This window comes from Myotis lucifugus, unplaced genomic scaffold (genome assembly GCF_000147115.1).
Source record: "Myotis lucifugus unplaced genomic scaffold, Myoluc2.0 scaffold_30, whole genome shotgun sequence".
Lineage (NCBI taxonomy): Eukaryota > Metazoa > Chordata > Mammalia > Chiroptera > Vespertilionidae > Myotis > Myotis lucifugus.
In genome coordinates, this window is record NW_005871078.1 from 8,011,444 (window position 1) to 8,031,287 (window position 19,844).

Consider the following 19,844-nt stretch of genomic DNA (forward strand, 5'->3'; position numbering starts at 1 on the left):
AGCCAAATACTCTGTCTACTGAGCCAAACCGGCTAGGGGGACAACTTACTCTTTTAAGTTTGCCTATAGGTATGCAGACAGAGATCAATAGTTGGAGTTGGACTTGAGCTTTAGTGGAGAGTTTTAAAGATAAGAAGATTGAACATATTTAATATTTAACTCCAGTAGGAGACAATGAATAGGAATTGAAAGATTGAAGGAAGATCGGTCTTGGTGTAGTTACTACTAAGCAGGTACAGAAAATAAATTTGATTATTCTCTCAGTTGAACCATTTTAGGGAGCAGGAGTCTGCTTAATGCCTAACAAACACTCAGAAGCTTAATTTACAAATGAAACTACCAGTTTTATGACTTTTCTGGGAATTAGAAAATGTCATCTATTTTGTCTACATGTTCTTTTTTTTCTTAGAAAAACCATATACATGAGAATCATAATTATAACCCGAAGGCCACTTTGTGAGCATGGAATCTGCAAGGGGAGTTAGAGTTAGTTGGATGTTTCTAATGGCAAATGAAATCAACCTATGCTAGTACATGCATCCAGCTTCACTCTAGGGCAGTAGCGCCCTCCTGGACCAATTAGTAGTGTCCCTAGTTAGGCCTGCTCTCTTTTGGACAATATTCATGATTGCTGCCACTTTTTATTTCTCTGACTCTCCTTTTCCTCTAAGAATGCCCTTTCTATGGCTTATTCTTTCTATATTAACCCCACCCATTAGATTTTAGACAAATCTTCCTGCTTTTTTTTCTAGAGACATTCTTTTCCTTTTAATGGCTTCTGCAACCATTTGATTTATTCTCAGTTAAGTGTTTATTGTATTAATATAGCTCTGATTTCTGGTAATGCTTTATAGTATCACCTATATTATTTCTATAAGTCAGTCATAAAAATTACATAAATATTTGAGAATTGAGTTATTTTATGGCTTTATAACATACTGTATGTAGTTGGCATACTGATAAAAAGAATAGCAATCAATTTTCAAATATTTTTATACTAAAAATAGATAATTTGGTAAGTCCAACATTTTGTAAATAAAATAATTAAAATCCTCCCATGATCTACTTTTAACATTTTTGTGTATACGTATATTGGATACCACGAGTTTGTTTCTATCTTCAATATGAGAAATATCCCTATGATCCAAGTTTTGTGCATAACTCAGATTGTTGCCTTAAGATAAGTTTCTAAAAACGGAATTAGTCAAAAGGGGAATGGTATATAGTTATAGTCTCATTAGCAATGTATGAGCATGCCTATTTTACTTCATTGTCATTTACTAGTGAGAATGTATTATTTTTTCTACACAGGATGTACCCCCAAAATGTATACTCACTTTGAATGATTATAAAGCTAGTGTTTATTAACATACAGTTCATTTTCAAAATGTAAAGGAATTCACAAAAATGAATTTTTTTTTTTTTTTATTAATGCCTGTTTTCAAGCTGATGATTGCTCTGGTCCAGGCACTGCTGATAACTCGAAGCAATGGAATCACAAACATCTAGAATCATTTATTTCAGTATTTGTGTGCCCTCAATTTGGCCACTGTTGCCGGTTTTATGCCGTAAACTTTATCTTTTATGTATCACCATAAAAAAAAAGTCTAGTGGCACGTTACGATAAATTTTCTTTGTTCAAAGACTAGTCTGGCTTCATCCCTTTTTTCAAATCAGTTGAACTTGAAAAGTAATGAAAATTAAAAAGGAATGAAAATTAAGTCAGTTATCAGCTGTTAAAGTGTGTATACATATTTTGGGGATGGCCTATATTTGTAAATTTAATAGGAGAAATATGTATTTTGATTTGTATATTTAAATATTACAAATATGATTGACTACTTTTCAGACTACTTTTCACTATCCTTTTTTTTTTTTGCCCTACTTTATGTGTTTGTGTGTAGAAATTACCTTTCATTAGTATTTTTTGTCAGGGTGGGAATGGAAAAAAGGAAAGATGTGAATAAATGTTAAGTTTTTCTCAAGGAGGAATGAAAATATTAAGTTCTTCCAAGGACATTTATCAGTTTTTTTAAAAAGTAAACCTTTTTATCTTTTTCGAGGATACATTTATTCATTGTTTATTCCTTAGAATGACTATATGAAAGGAGAAGGTTTTCCTGAAGATGAGGCGACTGAATCGAAAAAAAACCTTAAGTTTGGTGAAAGAGTTGGATGCCTTTCCAAAGGTTCCTGAGAGCTATGTAGAGACTTCAGCTAGTGGGGGGACAGGTGAGTATCAATTCAAATTAAAACTCCTACACTAAATGCAATTTCTGAGTGATCCAATTAACATACAGAAATAGAGTCATGAGGAAGAACTCATCAACATATAATAACTTTGTAACTGGTCTGTCCTTATGTGATACTGTTTTGCAATAATTTTATTATACATATTAGAGGCCCGGTGCATGAAATTCGAGCACGGGGGGTGGAGGATGGGTCCCTCAGCCCGGCCTGCACCCTCTCGCAGTCCGGGTCCCCTCAGGGGATGTCCGAATGCCAGTTTAGGCCCGATCCTGTAGGGATCCCTAAATCGGCAGTCGGACATCCCTCTCGCAATCCAGGACCACTGGCTCCTAACTGCTGGCCGGCCTGCCTGATCGCCCCTAACCACTCTGCATGCCTGCCTGATAGCCCCTAACCACTGACCTGCCTTCCTGATCACCCATAACCACTCTGCCTGCCTGATTGCCCCTAACCACTCCCCTGCCTGCCTGATCACCCCTAATCACTCTGCCTGCCTGCCTGTTAACCCGTAACCACTGGCCTGCCTGCCTGATCACCCCTAACCACTCTGCCTGCCTGCCTGATCGCCCCTAACCACTCTGCATCCACCCCGCCACCGCGGCTTCATCCTGAAGGACGTCCGGAAGGTCGTTTAGTTGTCCTGTCTAATTAGCATATTACGCTTTTATTATTATAGATATTCTCTTTGGCAACTAACTCAGTGTAGTCTGAGCATTTAGCAGTATTCATTAAAACATTATGGAATAAGTTAATCCAATTTTACTGCTTTATTACTGGTGAGTTATGTATAATAATATTAATAGGATGATTATATACAAATATAATTTAACTTCAAAGAACTTATTTAATGATGTGAAACTGCCTCAGTGCCTTTTTGGTTAAGAATAAATCAATTTATATGTGATAATAAAAATTCTTAAATTTCACTTTACTGGAGAGAGGCAGCATAGGGTAATAGTTAAGAGCTTAGATTTTAGAAGCAGATTGTGTAGATTTAAATCCCACTTCTTCCCTTTCTTAACTAAATGACTTTGAGGAAGTTAATCAAATGCCTCTGCTTTAGTTTCTTCATCCATGAAATGGGGATGATATCAGTATTTACGTAGTAGGGTTGCTGTAATGATTAAATAAGTTAATATTTATAAAATGCTTAGAATAGTACCTGGTACAGATAGAAGTATTTGTTAAGTAAAATAAATAAATAATGGAATATTTAAGAAAAATATGGAACTATAACAATATTTACTATTATTTCTTTTCCTCTGAAGAGCTAATAAGATAATATGTTTCACATAAGACTGACATTTCATTTGGTAAATGTGTACTAAGTTGCTTGCTATTTCTAATCTCTTGTGATTAACTTTTGTTAACAAAAAATAGTGCAAGTTCTTGTGGCACAATAAATTTTAAGTATGTTTTGTCATAGTATATGATAGTTCTTTCCTTTTTCTCACCTTTGAGTTGCTTTTATAAATGAAGTGATTTGTTTAGGAGATTCCAAAGTACATGAGAGTGTTATGAGAGATTTGAGATATATGTTATTTTTTTTAATTGGGCTGCAGGCATGGATCCATTTTTAATTATGAGGGGATTATTTTCAAATTTGTATTCTAAAATATTTGTTTATTATGTCTATGACTAGAGGCCTGGTGCACAAATTCGTGCACCGGTGGGGTCCCTTGGCCTGGCCTGTGGGGATCAGGCCAAAACCGGTTCTCTGACATCCTCTGAGGGGTCCCAGAATGCGAGAGGGCACAGGCCAGGCCGAGGGACCCCACCGGTGCATGATGGGGCCCGGGGAGGTACCGTGGGAGGGCTCCAGGGCGTGTCTGGCCCATTTCGCCCAGTCCTGATCGGCCAGACCCCAGCAGCCAGCTAACCTACCAGTCGGAGCATCTGCCCCCTGGGTGTCAGTGTGCGTCATAGCGACTGGTCAAATGGTCGAATGAATGGTCGGACACTTAGCTTATTTGGCTTTTATTAATTAGGATGACACAAGAAAGTAAAAGTTTGATGTCTTGTAATATTGAAGAAATAAAATGCTTTCTCAATAATACAAATATTTGAATTAATTTTTGTGTTAAATATTTTTTGAGCTGTTTTAGAAAAAAATCTATACTGGACATTGTAAGAAAAACTTTTTATTGTAATAATTCACATGACATGCATTAAGGCATTCTGTGATATATTTAATTTCACTTAAAATAAAATTGTTTATTATTTTGTAATAAAATTAAAATTTTTATTAAAACATTTATTAAAATTTTGTAATAAATTAAAACAAAATTGTTTTAATTCTCTTATTCTTTTTTTTGTTTGATTTCTCAGTTTCTCTAATAGCATTTACCACTATGGCTTTATTAACCATAATGGAATTTTCAGTATATCAGGATACATGGATGAAGTATGAATATGAAGTAGACAAGGATTTTTCTAGGTAACTTTTTTTTTTCTTGAAATACCTTTAGATTCAAATTGTTTTAAAGATAACATACCTTTTTAAAAAATGTCTAACTTTTATATTTGGCTTATTTTAGTTCTGAAGAAATAGTTCTGATAAATTCTCATAACTAATGCTTTAGAATCATTTTAGAATAATTTGAATACTGGTTAAATTGTAAAAGGGAGGTTCTCTGATTTAATATGCACTGTATAAAAAGATTAGGAGAATATAATATGTTTTTATTTTAATGTGTTGAACTGGTAGGAATTATTTAATATTTTTAAATTGTTTACTCTTTAGAATTTGAAATAGATACTGATCTGTGTAATTTGGGAAATATATTGTTTAAATATACGTTATTTATGCTTGTAACTTGATTTTTATAAATTACATCTAAATTAAACTTTAATGTAAATAATATCACTTAAAACTTTGAAAATATAGCACCTTAGTAAGGAGACAAAGTATACCTTATTTTATTTGTAGTATTTGGATTTTAATTGATTGAAGATAACAGATTTATATTATTAAGATTGTACTAGGTAGGAGAGACATTTACTTTCAATTTCAATCCCAGTTCTGTATTTACTAGCTATGGAAGTTACTAAATCTGTATATGCATGTGCTTCAGTTTCTTTTTCTATTAAATGGGGATAATAATTATAGTACCTTCCTCATGACACTAGTGAGAAGTAAATCAACATTTATAAATTGCTGTGTAACCTTGGGTAAGTCACACAATTGACTTTTTTTGGGCCTCAGTTTCTTTATCTATATCTTATGTATTATTCTTGATAACATAGGTTTTTAAGGGATTTGTTATTTTTCTTTGTTTGTTTTTAGCACCAATGAAGCACTTTATTTTTTCCAAATGGAGTCTTATATAGCTCACCACAGAAGTGTAGTGGGTATGCCCAGAAGCTTGTCTAATTGGTCCTCTCCTCTGGTTCCTACAGTATCTCTTGTGTCTAAACCCCAGGGTTATTGGAGCACAGCTTGAATCTAGACAACTTGAAGACTGTGAAGCTCTAAAAATGTATTGAAAAATCTTTTGAAGCCCTAAAAATTTCTATTGAAACCAGATGCAAATTATTAGAGTGAAGAAAGTTTTGATAGCCCAGGGAAAACTGATATTGATGGTACTCATTCTGTTATTCATGGTGCTTAATTGATTCTAATATTTAAAAATTAATTCAATTTGAATTCATCATTTGGAAATAAAGCATTAGTTGAACCTTTTAGGAAGACCATGCAAAACTTGAAGCATGAGAGGCTTTCTCTGGCAATTTGGTTGCATTTATCAAGTCACACAGACCTAGTTTTTGATATGCCATTTCAGTGGGTATGTAATTTTAAGCCAGGTATTTATACTGCCCTGAACACCATTGTCTTACCTACATAACTGTGAAGCTACCCAATTTACATGTCCATGATAAAGAATAAAGGAGATAATATTTATAAGGATTCAGGCATAATGCCTGATGTATAGTATTTATTGGATAAATAGAGGAGAAAGACTTGCAATTCCTAACTCTTGATTTTAAAAGTTTTAAAGGAATATTCTACATAAGGTTTATGTAAACAAAGTTTAAAACTTACTTTTCTGAGTTTCTTGGAGTAATTTAATTTAGTAAAATTAAATTGCAGGGTACTATATTAAAAACCTGTGAAATCAGAAAGTCTTTAGGAATAATTGCAAAATAGAAACTTTTAAAGCGACTTTGCTTTGGCCATAAAAAATAATACTATCCAGGTTCTAATCGACATTTTTGAAATCCAAGTTTTTCATAAAATTGATTTATATTTCTCATGTTTTGTTGATTACTTGGTAGGTACTAACGTTTCCTTTTTGTCTTTTAGCAAATTGAGAATCAATATAGATATTACTGTTGCCATGAAGTGTCAGTGTAAGTACACCTTGAACTTGATGAATCCTTATATAGTTGTGGTTTAAACAATTGCTTGTAAAAAGTGAAAACCACTCATTGTGTTTTAACTTTATTTTTCTTTTATGATATCTTAACATGCTGTTGCAGTGCTATTTAATAATGTATGTTGTTTTTCTCCCCAAATTATATTCTTTAAATTTTTTATCCAGAAAGAGAAGAGATTTAACTTTCACATTCATATAATTAAAAGAAATAGGAGGAAATTTTTGTGAATCCAAGTTTTAAAATATGTGTGTGTGTTTTTTTAATTAAGTTCAGAACAAGGAAGGGAGTGGGAGAGAGAGATCTATCTGAATCAGAGTTTTAGTTTAGGTACATCCTTTATTTATTTTTTGTGTGGACTACCAGTTTTTATACCAATGTTCCTCAAGAATATCCTGTTTCACTCTTTTTTTTTTTTTAAATATATTTTTATTGATTTTTTGCAGAGAGGAAGGGACAGGGATAGAGAGTTAGAAACATCGATGAGAGAGGAACATCAATCAGCTGCCTCCTGCACACCTCCTACTGGGGATGTGCCCACAACCAAGGTACATGCCCTTGACCAGAATTGAACCTGGGACCTTTCAGTACACAGGTCAATGCTCTATCCACTGAGCCAAACCGGTTAGGGCCTGTTTCACTCTTTTAACTTGCCACCCTTTACTTTTACTCTTGCATATGAAAATACAGATCCAAGTAGTTTAAGTTAATAGTGATTTCTTTTCTGTTTTCTTCATTGACTTTACTTGATTATACTGGTAGAAGTAAAAAGAAAAAAGTTAATATGTATTTTAGATAATGTTTGAATCAGTAGTGCTCTTAAAAAATGAGGATGCTTTTGCATGAAAGTTGACTTTTAAATTACCACTTGAAAAGCAGAGACAAGAATTCAGTAGTTCAGATAAAATTTTTTAAAGTGTTAAATAGTATTACCCAATTAAGGAAATTAATTTTAGGGAGATTTTATCTCAGAACAGCCTTAAATTTTTTTTCCTTTCCCATTTATTTTTCCTTACATTGTGGTTTTAAGAGAAAAACTTTGTATCCAAATTTTGAGCTAATGTTAATGCTGAATATATCATTTTACCTTATTTTAGGTATTTGAATACCATTAGAATTTTAGCCTTTTCAAGATAAACTTTCTATTGATATTTAAAAAGTTATCAGTAGCTTTGCCTTAAGATTTCTTTTAATTGTTAAAAATAATCCTTGTAATTAATAGTTTGTATAGCAGCCATTTAGTACTTGTAATTAGGTTGCCAATTTTTGCAAAGCTCTTCAATAAAGTTTATATGTTTATATATATATATATGTACACCTATATATATATATAAAAATATTAATTATTGATTTTTCACCAGAGAGGAAGGGAGAGGGACAGAGAGTTAGAAACATCAATGAGAGAGAAACATCGATCAGCTGCTTCCTGCACACCTCCTACTGGGGGTGTGCCCGCAACCAAGGTACATGCCCTTGACCGGAATCGAACCTGGGACCTTTCAGTCTGCAGGCCGACGCTCTATCCACTGAGCCAAACCGGTTAGGGCAAATTTATATGTTTTACCATGAGATGCTGAGTAATTTTTTTTTTTTTTTACTGTGTAAAAAGTAGAAAAAGCATTATTTTTTTAATCTCTATCAAATCTATATAATGCTACTGTTTTAACTTTTAAATAAGCAGTATAGGAAAGTGAGTTTTCTGGTAGTCATCTTAATTTGTTTACTTTATATCAGATACAGTTTGACTCTTAGCATAGAATGTAAAACTTTTAATTTTTTTTAAATGCAGATATTGGAGCAGATGTATTGGATTTAGCAGAAACAATGGTTGCATCTGCAGATGGTCTAGTTTATGAACCAGTAAGTTTGATTCATATGTTTTTTAAAATAATATGCTTTTAGAAATTGCCAGTGAAAAATGGTTTTAATATTTTCTTTTGGTTTTGTTTCAGCTAGTTTTTAAAATACGTTTTCTTAATGCAAAAAGTAATCCATATTCTTTGTAAAAATTTAGGGAGGGAAAGTTTTATCTAATACTAAAATCTTGAGATAACCATTGTTAGCATTTTTAATAAGCCTTTAATGTCTGTTTTATAACTTTATTCTTATTTTATATTTTTGTTAATGCTCTCTGATAGTTTTCTTTTCTCTTTTCTTAGAGTTTGTATGCTTTTTTTTCCTTTTACTTTTGAAATCAAATATTTATCCTTTATATCCAAGTGTGTATCTCCTTTAGTTTTTGTTTGTTTTGCTTGGAGATCTTAATTTTTAAGTGTTTTTGCTTGTTTGCTTTAATGATATTCAGAGCAATGCTTTTACCTCTGTTTCAAATGATCATATGATGTTGAATTTTGTGGAGTGGTTCTCAGTATCTTTATTAATTCTCACAATAAATACATATTTTGAACTTTGCCTCTGAGTTCTGAGAGATAATCTTGATCCAAAAGGACCAATCTTCTTTTCAATGCCCTCATTATGTTTTAAAATTTAGTGATTATATTTTCTACCTTTAAGATTTTGCAGATCACTCCATTTTTTTCTGTCCCTACTCTAATTCACAAGGTAACTGGGGAGAAGTTGCATGGTGATTTTCAGATATTAGCATTATCCTTGTGTGCAATGATGTGAGAAGAGTTGGGAATCATGCTGCAGACCAGTTCAGCAGGAGGAGAAATCAGAATAAATTTATTGAAATCAGAAAGATGGGACAATTTAACTTGGCGTACATGATTTATAGAGTTTAGAAAGAAATAAGGGTCAAAATTACAGGAGAAGGATGTTCCAGGTTGGTATAATTAAATAACCAAAGGCACAGAGGCAAAACTGTTTGATAGAATGAGGGATTGTTCTACTTGTATTAAAAAGCAACTATTTGTAAAGAGAGAATAGTAGGTTAGGGCCTGATTATGGAGGGATAACTAATAATGTTAATAAATTAAAAACTAGAATTAATATGCTTTATTATCAATTACCCTTTTGAAAATCAAAAGTGGACTTTTTGTTGCAAATTAAATTGTAGATATTGTATCAAACCATGAGAAGCTTGCATTTTTTACTCTAATTATATAAGTAGCCAAGTCTGATTTTGAATTGATGAAGGTAATGCCTGAATAAAATTTCTTGAATTATTCTTTAATGATTAACACATTTAAGAATTAGAGTGCTCTTTTTTAGCTCATTTAAAAAAATGTTGATTTCATCATGGTATTATTCCAGCAAGAATATGGGCTTTGGAAGATTGAATATTACACTTAAGGTGTATGGTTTTTCCTTTTTAAATACTTAAAGTATTATGCTGGCATTATTTAAATGATTAATAACATTTCTTTACACTATTTTTAAATGAAAATTATTTAAATTTTTTAGGTTGACTTATAGAAGATTCAATATAAACATGAGTACTTTTTTACAACACTATAAATTTGTTTCCTGTCCTATGTGGTCATCACACCCTCACACGGTGATGCCCTCACACCCTCACACCGTAACAATCCATCACCAGGAGGCAATCCATCAAGGAGCCCCGGATGGGTGGGCGGGGCCTACCTCTTTGGGGAGATTGATAGCGGGGCTCCCGCGCTGTGAAAGGGCACAGGCCAGGCTGGGGAATCCCCTCCCCCCAAATGTACGAATTTCGTGCACCTGGCTTCTAGTCCTATCTAATAATAGACAAACATGGTAATTAACCATACCTCCAACACGCTTCCCATTGGCTAATCAGGGCGATATGCAAATTAACTGCCAACCAAGATGGCCCACAGCCAGGCAGCTGAAGTGAACAGGAGGCTTGCTTGCTCCAGTGATGGAGAAAGCCAAGGTTCCCCGCCTGCCGCTGCTGGCCTCTGAGCTGCACTCTAAGAAACAATGTTGCAATTATAGAAGCTAAACAAACCCCAGAAACCTGCTTTCAGCCAGCCGGGCCTCAGAGCTGGAGCTGCAACAGTGTTTCAATTATAGAAGCCAAACAAACCCAGATATCTGCTTTCAGCAGCCGAGGTCTCAGAGCTGGAGCCGAGCCTCAGAGCTAAAGCCGGCTCTCAGTTCCAGTGATAGCCATAGAAGGTAAATAAATCCCAGAATAAAAAAAAAAGAAAAAAAGGAGAGGTTGGGAGCTTCAGTCACCCGCCAGCCTGAAAACGGCCCTCAGCCCCTCATCCAGGCTGGCCAGGCACCCCAGTGGGGACCATAACCCTGAAGCGGGTGTGACCAGCTGCAAACAGCCATCATCCCCTCATCCAGGCTGGCCAGGCACCCAAGCGGGACCCCCACCCTGATCCGGGACACCATTTAGGGCAAACCAGCCGGCCCCCACCCATGCACCAGGCCTCTGTCCTATATAGTAAAAGGGTAATATGCAAACTGACCCTAACAGCAGAAAGACTGGGAATGACTGGTCACTATGACACACACTGACCACCAGGGGGGCAGACGCTCAATGCAGGAGCTGCCCTCTGGTGGTCAGGGCGCTCTCACATGGGGAGCTCTGCTCAACCACAAGCCAGGCTGATGGCTGCCAGTACAGCGGTGGTGGTGGGAGCCTCTCCCGCCTCCTCAGCAGCGCTAAGGATGTCCAACTGCAGCTTAGGTCTGCTCCCCGCTGACAAGTGGACATCCCCTGAGGGCTTCCGGGCTGCGAGAGGGATGTCTGATTGCCATCTTAGGCCCAATCCCCCGGGGAGCGGGCCTGAGCCAGCAGGTGGTCATCCCCTGAGGGGTCCCAGACTGCGAGAGGGCACAGGCCGGGCTGAGGGACCCCCCCCCTCCCAACCGAGTGCACAAATTTTTGTGCACCGGGCCTCTAGTTATTATATAAAAGCCAAGAGAAATTGACAATGTTGGTGATTATGTTTTTCTTTATTTTAGGTAATGTTTGATCTTTCTCCACAGCAAAAAGAGTGGCAGAGGTAATAAGTAAACAAAGTATTGTGGTCCAAAGAAATCTAGATCCCGTTTTGTCTATTTTGTTTGTTGTGACTTCATAGATTGGCCTATTTGTCCATTTCTCTGGATGAAATATTAGCAGAATATAGTATATAATGTAATCTTTACACTTTCAAAAATTTTACCAGATCTTAAGAAAGTCATGTTAATCCTATTTCTAATGTACTTTGGATCATAATATACTTTAGGTTTCATTAACTATTTAAAAATTTTTAAAAGCGATATTTGATCATTGTTTAACATTCACTTTGGACAGAAAGGATATAAAGTAAAAGTAAAAGCCTCCTCAGCATTCCATAAAATGTTCTATATGTTTGCATATTTATGTTATTCAAATGGGATCATTTCATGTCTGTTCAATAACTTGCTTTTTTTCATCAGTGGTGTTTTGTACAACTTCCTATTTAAGTACATATAGTAGTCTGTTTTATGAATAAACTATACCTAATCGTATCATTATTGATGGATAGGTTGCTTGCAAGATTCTAATATTGAAACAGTGCTCAGTGAAAATTAAATAAGGTAAAATAACTTTGAAGATACAAAGTTATTGCTGAAAATGGTAGGAGATAATATGGCCCAAAGGTAGAAATATTAGAGGAAAACTTTTATTTTTGGTTTTGTTGTTTGGAATAATTTCGTAAGTTAGTGTGAACATACAAATTTTGTTCAAAAAATCTCTAAGCAACCAATTTATTCTTGGTGGCTAGATACATTTAAAAAGAAAATCTGCTCATGGGTTCTCGAATGTAACTTTGTTTTTTATAATCCACTGCCTTATATGTTGATATTCTTTGTAAAAGTTACAGGGAGAATATAATACTTTCCTTTGAATGGTCTTGGAATAGAATAAAGTTCAGGTTTCTTCAGAAAAGGAGATACCAGGTGATATTAAATGGCACAGTGGCCTGGGTTGAGATGAGAAATTGATACTTGTGTTCTGGCTTTATACTCCCACTTTAAGTATATCAGATCTATTGTGTGGCCTCTTATTTGTCTAATTTCTTTTGTATTTATAACAATTTATTTAATGCCTGACAAAAAGTAAGAATTTTATAATTGCATGCATGCATGAATTTAGATTTCAGATGAGCAAAAGCTACTTATTGGTGACTAAGACTACATGTCCATTATTGATGAAATCAGACAGTTTTATTGTGGAGCCGTTATTAGACCTATAGCCACCCTACCTCACTCTTCCTGCTTTCAAGGAAAATGATCAAAGAAAACTTGGTACTTTATATTAGGATAAAGTCTTATAATAATAAATGTATGGCTTAGCTAAGTCATCTAATTATTATGATTATTTAAAAAGGGTTGGCTTCCTTTGTGTACCTTACTGTATTTATAAGCTATTGTTTGTGTTATATTTAGGATGCTGCAGCTGATTCAGAGTAGACTGCAAGAAGAACATTCACTTCAAGATGTGCTATTTAAAAGTGCTATTAAAAGTCCAATTCCCCTTCCATCAAGGTGAGTTGTATACTCTCCAGGTTCACCCTAGGATGTTACAAAAGGTCAGATTTCTTTTTTATTTTATTTTATTTTTTACCGCTGAGTAATTGGGTAGATGTAACACAGCTTTTTTATCCACTCATCTACTGATGGGCATTTGGGCTGCTTCCAAATCTTGGCTATTGTAAATAATGCTGCATTATGTAGGGGTGCATATATTCTTTTGAATTAATGTTTTGGGGGTTTTTCAGATATATTCCCAGAAGTGGAATTGCTAGGTCATAGGCAGTTTCATTTTTAATTTTTTGAGGTAACTCCTTTCTGCTTTCCACAGTACCTGCACCAATTTGCATTCCCACCAACAGTACACTAGGGTTTCCTTTTCTCTACATCCTCACCAACACTTGTTAGTTGATTTATTGATGATAGCCATTCTGACAGGTGTGAGGCGGTACCTCATTGTAGTTAATTTGCATCGCCCTGATGATTAGTGACATTGAGCATCCTTTCATATTTCTATTGGTCATCTGTATGTCTTTGCCCAGGTTCTTTGCCCATTTCTCAATTGGATTGTGTTTTTTTGTTGTTGAGTTTTATAAGTTCCTTATAAATTTTGGATATTAAACCCTTATCAGATGTATTGGTAAATATGTTCTTCCATTCAGTGGGTTGTCTTCATTTTGTTGATGCTTTTAATAGTTAAACTCACTCCCACTAAGGTGAGGTGTATATTTTAAATGTGCAACTATTTATTAATGTACTTACTTTGACATCATTTTAGTATTGATTTAGTTCTCTGGATCTCATATTTCTCAGAGAAAATGTAATCATTCTGTATGATTAAGGTGTCCTTTTACTCTTAAAGTTATAGTCTGTGATACTGATCAGGATTATCACAAATATAGTTGATCCTTGAACTACATTGGTTTGAACTGCTCAGGTCCACTTACATACAAATTTATTTCAATAACTTACCTGTACTGTTTTCCATCCGTGGTTGGGACTGCACAGGTGTGGAGGGCCAACAGTATGCTATGCCATTTTATACAGGGGATTTGAGCATTCCCTAATTTTGGTACCCTCGAGTCCTAGAACCAATGCCCTACAGATAACTAAGGGACAACTGTATTAAGTTTTGGTGGAATCAAAAGTTATATGTGAATTTCAGTACTGCTAACACTTGCGTTATTTAAGTGTTCACTGTATTTTAGTTTATTTAATTTTTCTCTTTTATGTGTGTATGGTATACCTCTATATAAAATTGTTATGTTTTAAGAACAAATTAATTGTATTTCCTATTATGAGGCTGTATGAATTTTGATTAGGAATTTTGTGTTTTTATTTTACTTTTTTTATAGATTAGAATAACTGATAGTTGAAAATGTTATAATCATGAAATGATCATTTAAATCTAAAACTATTGAAGAGGTTTTACATTTGCTTAGAAAGAAAATGTCATTGTCTATTTGAACTTAGATGGCATGCCTTTCCCTTACCTCATTTACAGTCCCTTCCTCCCCTGTCCTCTTAAGCAGGGGTCCTCAAACTACGGCCCGCGGGCCACATGCAAATACAAATACTGTATTTGTTCCCGTTTTGTTTTTTTACTTCAAAATAAGATATGTGCAGTGTGCATAGGAATTTGTTCATAGTTTTTTTTTAAACTATAGTCCGGCCCTCCAACGGTCTGAGGGACAGTGAACTGGCCTCCTGTTTAAAAAGTTTGAGGACTCCTGCTCTTAAGTAACAAAAACAGATGATGAAAGTATGTCTTTGTTGGGCTGATTCTTTACTTTTAATCTTTCTTCTATCATGGGACTTACTCCTTTGGTTAGATTTGAAGAACCATGGAATTTTAGATTTGTGTAAGTGTAATATGTAAATAATAATTATGTAATTTTTTTCTATTTCATAGCTATATGCTTTTATATAAATGTACAGACTTCAAAAAACTGCTTTTCCACCTTTGACATTTAGAACATTACCTGAAAATTGATCCTTACAGATCAGTATTGGTGATAATATTGTATGTGCTGTAAGTAATCCTAGCATGTCTTGTTATAATAGGGAAGATGATTTATCACAGCCTCCCGATGCTTGCAGAATTCATGGTCATCTATATGTCAATAAAGTAGCGGGGAATTTTCACATAACTGTGGGCAAGTATGTTCTTTTCACCTACTGAAAATACTTTAGACAGATTGTCAGTTTGTTAAAAATAAATTCTTTGCTAAAATAACAATATATGATTAACTACTAAAAGACAGCTTAAAATGTTTTGTATCTGTATTTGATGACTTGAGATTTGTCCGGGCTTTAATTTCAGGATAGAGAAGACTACTAACTTTAATATTACTTCAAAATAAAGTTAAACAGTCATGTCATATTTTATATGTTAAAGTAAATGAGCTGTAGGTACAATATGAATTAAAACCTACTTACCAAGTTTTAGTAGCCTGGAAGTTCTTATGTAGATATTTCATTAATTTGCTCATTTTGTTGGATGGTGTTGTTTTTCTGTTTGGTGATTATCACCAAAATGTAAATCCTAACTAATTTGAGACAGGTATTTTGATATAGTTAGAAATTAGTAGTGTCTGGGAAAAAGTTAAATTAGATAACAGTTAAGGAAAAATATTAGCTCATCAGCCTTCATAAGCAGCACCCTGCACAGAAACTGTTATGCAATGAATAGTTGGTAAATTTCTGAATGGACTCTCTGATCCTCTCTCCCTTCCTTCCTCTCTTCATCTTGAGTTGCAGAAATGAATAATTCTTCATTGTAAAAGACATTTTTTGAGTACTTGTTATATGCAAGGTAACATGCTAGATACCAAGAATGAAACAGTGAAAAAAGGGAGTTTTTATCTTTTTGGTACTGACTGTCTGAGAGAATCCAAGCTTTAAACAGTTAATTGAACTAATAACTATATAATTATAGTTGCATTGAACCTAAAAAGGAGAAGTATGATTGATAAGAAACTATATAACAAGGTACCTGACCTACTTTGCTTGTCAGCAGAGGCTTTATTGAGGATAACCATAACTGTTCAAACTAGTGGATGATTAGCAGTTTTATATATAAAGGAGAGAAAGGCATCTACGCTCAGGGAAAGGTTACAAAGCAGGAAAGAGAGTAGCTGAAGATTGTATATATATTTAGACAGCATGAGAATTTTATGCAAAATTATTTCAGTATTTATAGTGATCAGATCAAACATTTCTTTGTCTTTGTTGTCCAATTCTTTTTAACATTCTTTTTTTAAATATGTATTGATTTCATAGAGTAAGGGAGAAGAGAGATAGAAATATCTATGATGAAAGAGAATCATTGATTAGCTGCCTCCTGCACACCCCTTACTGGGGACCGAGGGCAACCCAGGCATGTGCCCTGACCTGCAATTGAACTGTGACCTCCTGGTTCACAGGTTGACACTCAACTACTGAGCCACACGGGCCAGGCTATTTTTTTGTTGTTTTATTACTGTTGTCACCACTCACTCTCTTCATTCCCAACCTATAGCTGGGAATCTTAGAATTTCTTGGTGTCATACAGGCAAATACTAGTTGGCTCAGAGAAATATAGAAGGTTTTATTATATTTTTGGAAACAAACAATATCCTACTTCAAACCTAACAAACAGTATCCTACTCTAGAGCTAACTGTGAAAGGGCAAAACTCTGTTAACAAATACTGTATGAGCATCCATAATTATATTCTTCGTTCCTAGTTTCACCTATCTCTTCATGTGAAAACTTATTCCAGCAATGAGAGGCCAAATTGAAAAGCATCTGGTTTGCATCTTATCCTTATCACCTCTGAAGTATCCTATAAACCACTCCTAATTTTTTGATAATAGGTTTGTCAAATTCAATATTGATTTTTTTTTGTAAGATCTCACATTACCTCTCAAGCACAGTATCATTTTCAACTGTATTATATAGGAGAACTATTTCAATATGCAGATTGTTGAGCATGATTACATTAGATAAGGCAGTGAAGTAGGCAGATGTTTGCCACTTATATGTCTCATTACAACAGCTGCAAATGCAGACAAACAGATGTGTTGGCCACTCAAATATCATGAATGGTATTTCTATTGTTGAACTGATACTCTGAAATAGTGAACAACTTTTGTAATACTATGAACAAAACAAAAATAACATTACATCTGTTTCCTGGGAAATTTAGTGTATATTGAAACTACAACAAAGTACTTTTTTTAGATAAATAGAGTTAAGTTCTAGACTCAGGTCATTATACATAGGTTTTCCACCTATGTAAATGCCTTTTAGAGTGTCATGCAAGATGTGGGACAGTTTTGCATGATGTGGGACAATTTTATTTTGTGTGAGACTGTCATTGCCTTGCAGGTTGCCTTGCTTCCTTGGCCTCTGACCACTAAATGCCAATAGAGCTTCTCCCCAATGACTGTGACAACTGAAAATGCCTCCCCCCAGTGCCCTCTGATTTTCAATAACCTTTCCTTCACGGAAATTTACGTGGAGTAATATATCATAGCACATGAAAAACATATAAAATTCAAATTTCAGTATCCAAAAATAAAGTTTTACTGTAAAATGTTAGCCATGCTCATTTGAAGTTGAAAGTTTATTTATGTACCTAACTATATAATATCTTCAATTTTGTATCTTGGCCCACAAAGCTTAAAATATTTACTATCTGAATCTTTACAGAAAAAGTTTGCCAACCCTCAGTTTATTAAATTGTTGAGATGAGTAGACTAACAAATCATAGGCCAATGTTAAGAAAATTATATAACTTAGAAAAGATAAGATCCCTCTTCAGATTTTAATTTAGTTATATATTTAACTAATTATTTTAGTTTCTTTAATCTTTTTTCCTCCTTTCAGGGCAATTCCACATCCCCGAGGTCATGCACATTTGGCAGCACTTGTCAACCATGACTGTAAGCAGTTTCTGAAATATTTTTCCATGAAGAGGTCCTTGAAAGAAAAGTGTTTTGTTCGATTATTTGTTTATTTTAGTGCGGGTGCAAGATAGGGCTTTAAAAGTGGACTGTTTTGAAAACATATTTATAGGAGAAAATAAATGATTAAATTTACCGACTCTAATCCATATTCTCCTGTCCTTAAGCTCCTATCTTCTGTTTAGTAATGGCTCAGAAGTTGCCCAGGTTAGGGAGGACAGCCTAGTGTGCTTTATATTACTTTGTGCACATTTCTGCTAATTTCTATAGATAATGAAGGAAACATATTTCAAGTTTATTTTAATATCTAAATATGGACATATACAGTATTCAAGTTAGTTCCTTATAATGATTGTCGTAAATCTTAGTTTTTAAAGTCTGCTTTAGAGAACAAAAGTAATAAAGTCCATAAAATCTGTTTGGTCCTATATAGCAGGGTATTAAAAATATACCTGACCAGTTAATTATTTGGATTCATGGACATCATCCTAGTGGTTTCAACAACATAACCCTATTACTAGGTGGTGATTGGACCAGGAAAGACTTATTTTTGGGGTTATCAGGCTTAGATGTAATACTATTTCTCAGACATTGATTTATATATAATCATGAAATTTGAGATACAGCATTTTATCAGAATTTACTTACCTTTATGCATTTAATTCCCAGATATGTATATGTGTTTTTCTCAAAATTAATATGGTTTTAAATACTATTTTATTACACCTGCAGATTTTAGATGTTTTCATCTGAAAGTAGATAAAAATGTGAAGCCATCTGTAATATGTGTTTTGAATAATAATAATTCTCCACTTAATTGGTTTTATTTTTTGCCTCAGCATACAACTTTTCTCACAGAATAGATCATTTGTCTTTTGGAGAGCTTGTTCCAGGAATTATTAATCCTTTAGATGGAACGGAAAAAATTGCTATAGATTGTAAGTACTTAATACTTATTGTTGGAATTTGCATGTAGGCAATTTTTTTATATCTTTAATATTAATACATTTTTTGATAATCCTCTTAACCCCCTTGTAACAGATAAGCATATAAATCTTTAAGTAGTTTAAGTGGTTAATAAACTTTAAGTGGAGATGTGTGTGGAAAGACTTTGTCCTACCAGTGGATAATATTTAAAATGTTAAAAAAATGAACCATAGAACAGAGTAAAAAATTAGAATTTAATGTAGGCTGGAGGAGTAGAACTTAAAAACTCTCTAAATGTATGAAAGATTAATGTGTTAATAGGGCATAACTGCTTTCCTATAGTCACTAAAAAAAGAATGAGAACAAAAGGAAGTTTCAACATTCTAAGAAGAATTTTTCTTTTTGGTATAGGTTCATAGTTCTAAAATGCATATTTACCACTATGGAAACCTCTCTGCAGAATTTTGCAGGCATCAGAAACCTACAGTTATTCTAGAATGGTTTGGTTATCAACACAGATAGAAATTGTACATCAAGCATGTCAAATTGAAAAGTTATATGGGCCAAATAAACAAGATTTAAGTTTATGTGGGCCGCAAAAAAACAAATGCTTCAATTTTCATAGAAATGTAGGTTTATTTCAGTAGAGACATGCTGAATACAAAGGGCTGAAATGAATGAGTAATCGTTAACATAAAATAATAGACCGTTTTAATAAAAATATTTTTTCTTGAACATTAATTTACCAGACACTGAATAACTGCACAAATTAATAAGTGTAATGCAAATAAGCCTATTTTTCTTGCTCTCTGAAAGCGAAATATTTCCTGTTGCGCACACCAAACAAGTTAGTCCAAGACTAATGACGTGGCAGTCGGCTGCTAAAATATTTGCTGCTAGTTTTAGTGGAGAGAAATGGTGTGCCTGCACGTAAGGCGCGTAAGGG

General features: G+C 34.1%; 1 protein-coding gene across 1 annotated transcript in view; it reads left to right on the forward strand.

The window, feature by feature from the left end:
- ERGIC2 (ERGIC and golgi 2) overlaps positions 1-19,844 on the forward strand; it is a 35,133-nt gene that overhangs the window by 5,619 nt on the left and 9,670 nt on the right. The window contains exons 2-10 of the mRNA XM_006086758.3: positions 2,093-2,232; positions 4,579-4,687; positions 6,554-6,600; positions 8,414-8,484; positions 11,488-11,528; positions 12,940-13,038; positions 15,088-15,183; positions 17,895-17,950; positions 18,811-18,909. Of these exons, the coding sequence (XP_006086820.1) occupies positions 2,127-2,232; positions 4,579-4,687; positions 6,554-6,600; positions 8,414-8,484; positions 11,488-11,528; positions 12,940-13,038; positions 15,088-15,183; positions 17,895-17,950; positions 18,811-18,909 (724 nt within the window). The 5' untranslated portion in view covers positions 2,093-2,126. The remainder of the gene's footprint in view (positions 1-2,092; positions 2,233-4,578; positions 4,688-6,553; positions 6,601-8,413; positions 8,485-11,487; positions 11,529-12,939; positions 13,039-15,087; positions 15,184-17,894; positions 17,951-18,810; positions 18,910-19,844) is intronic.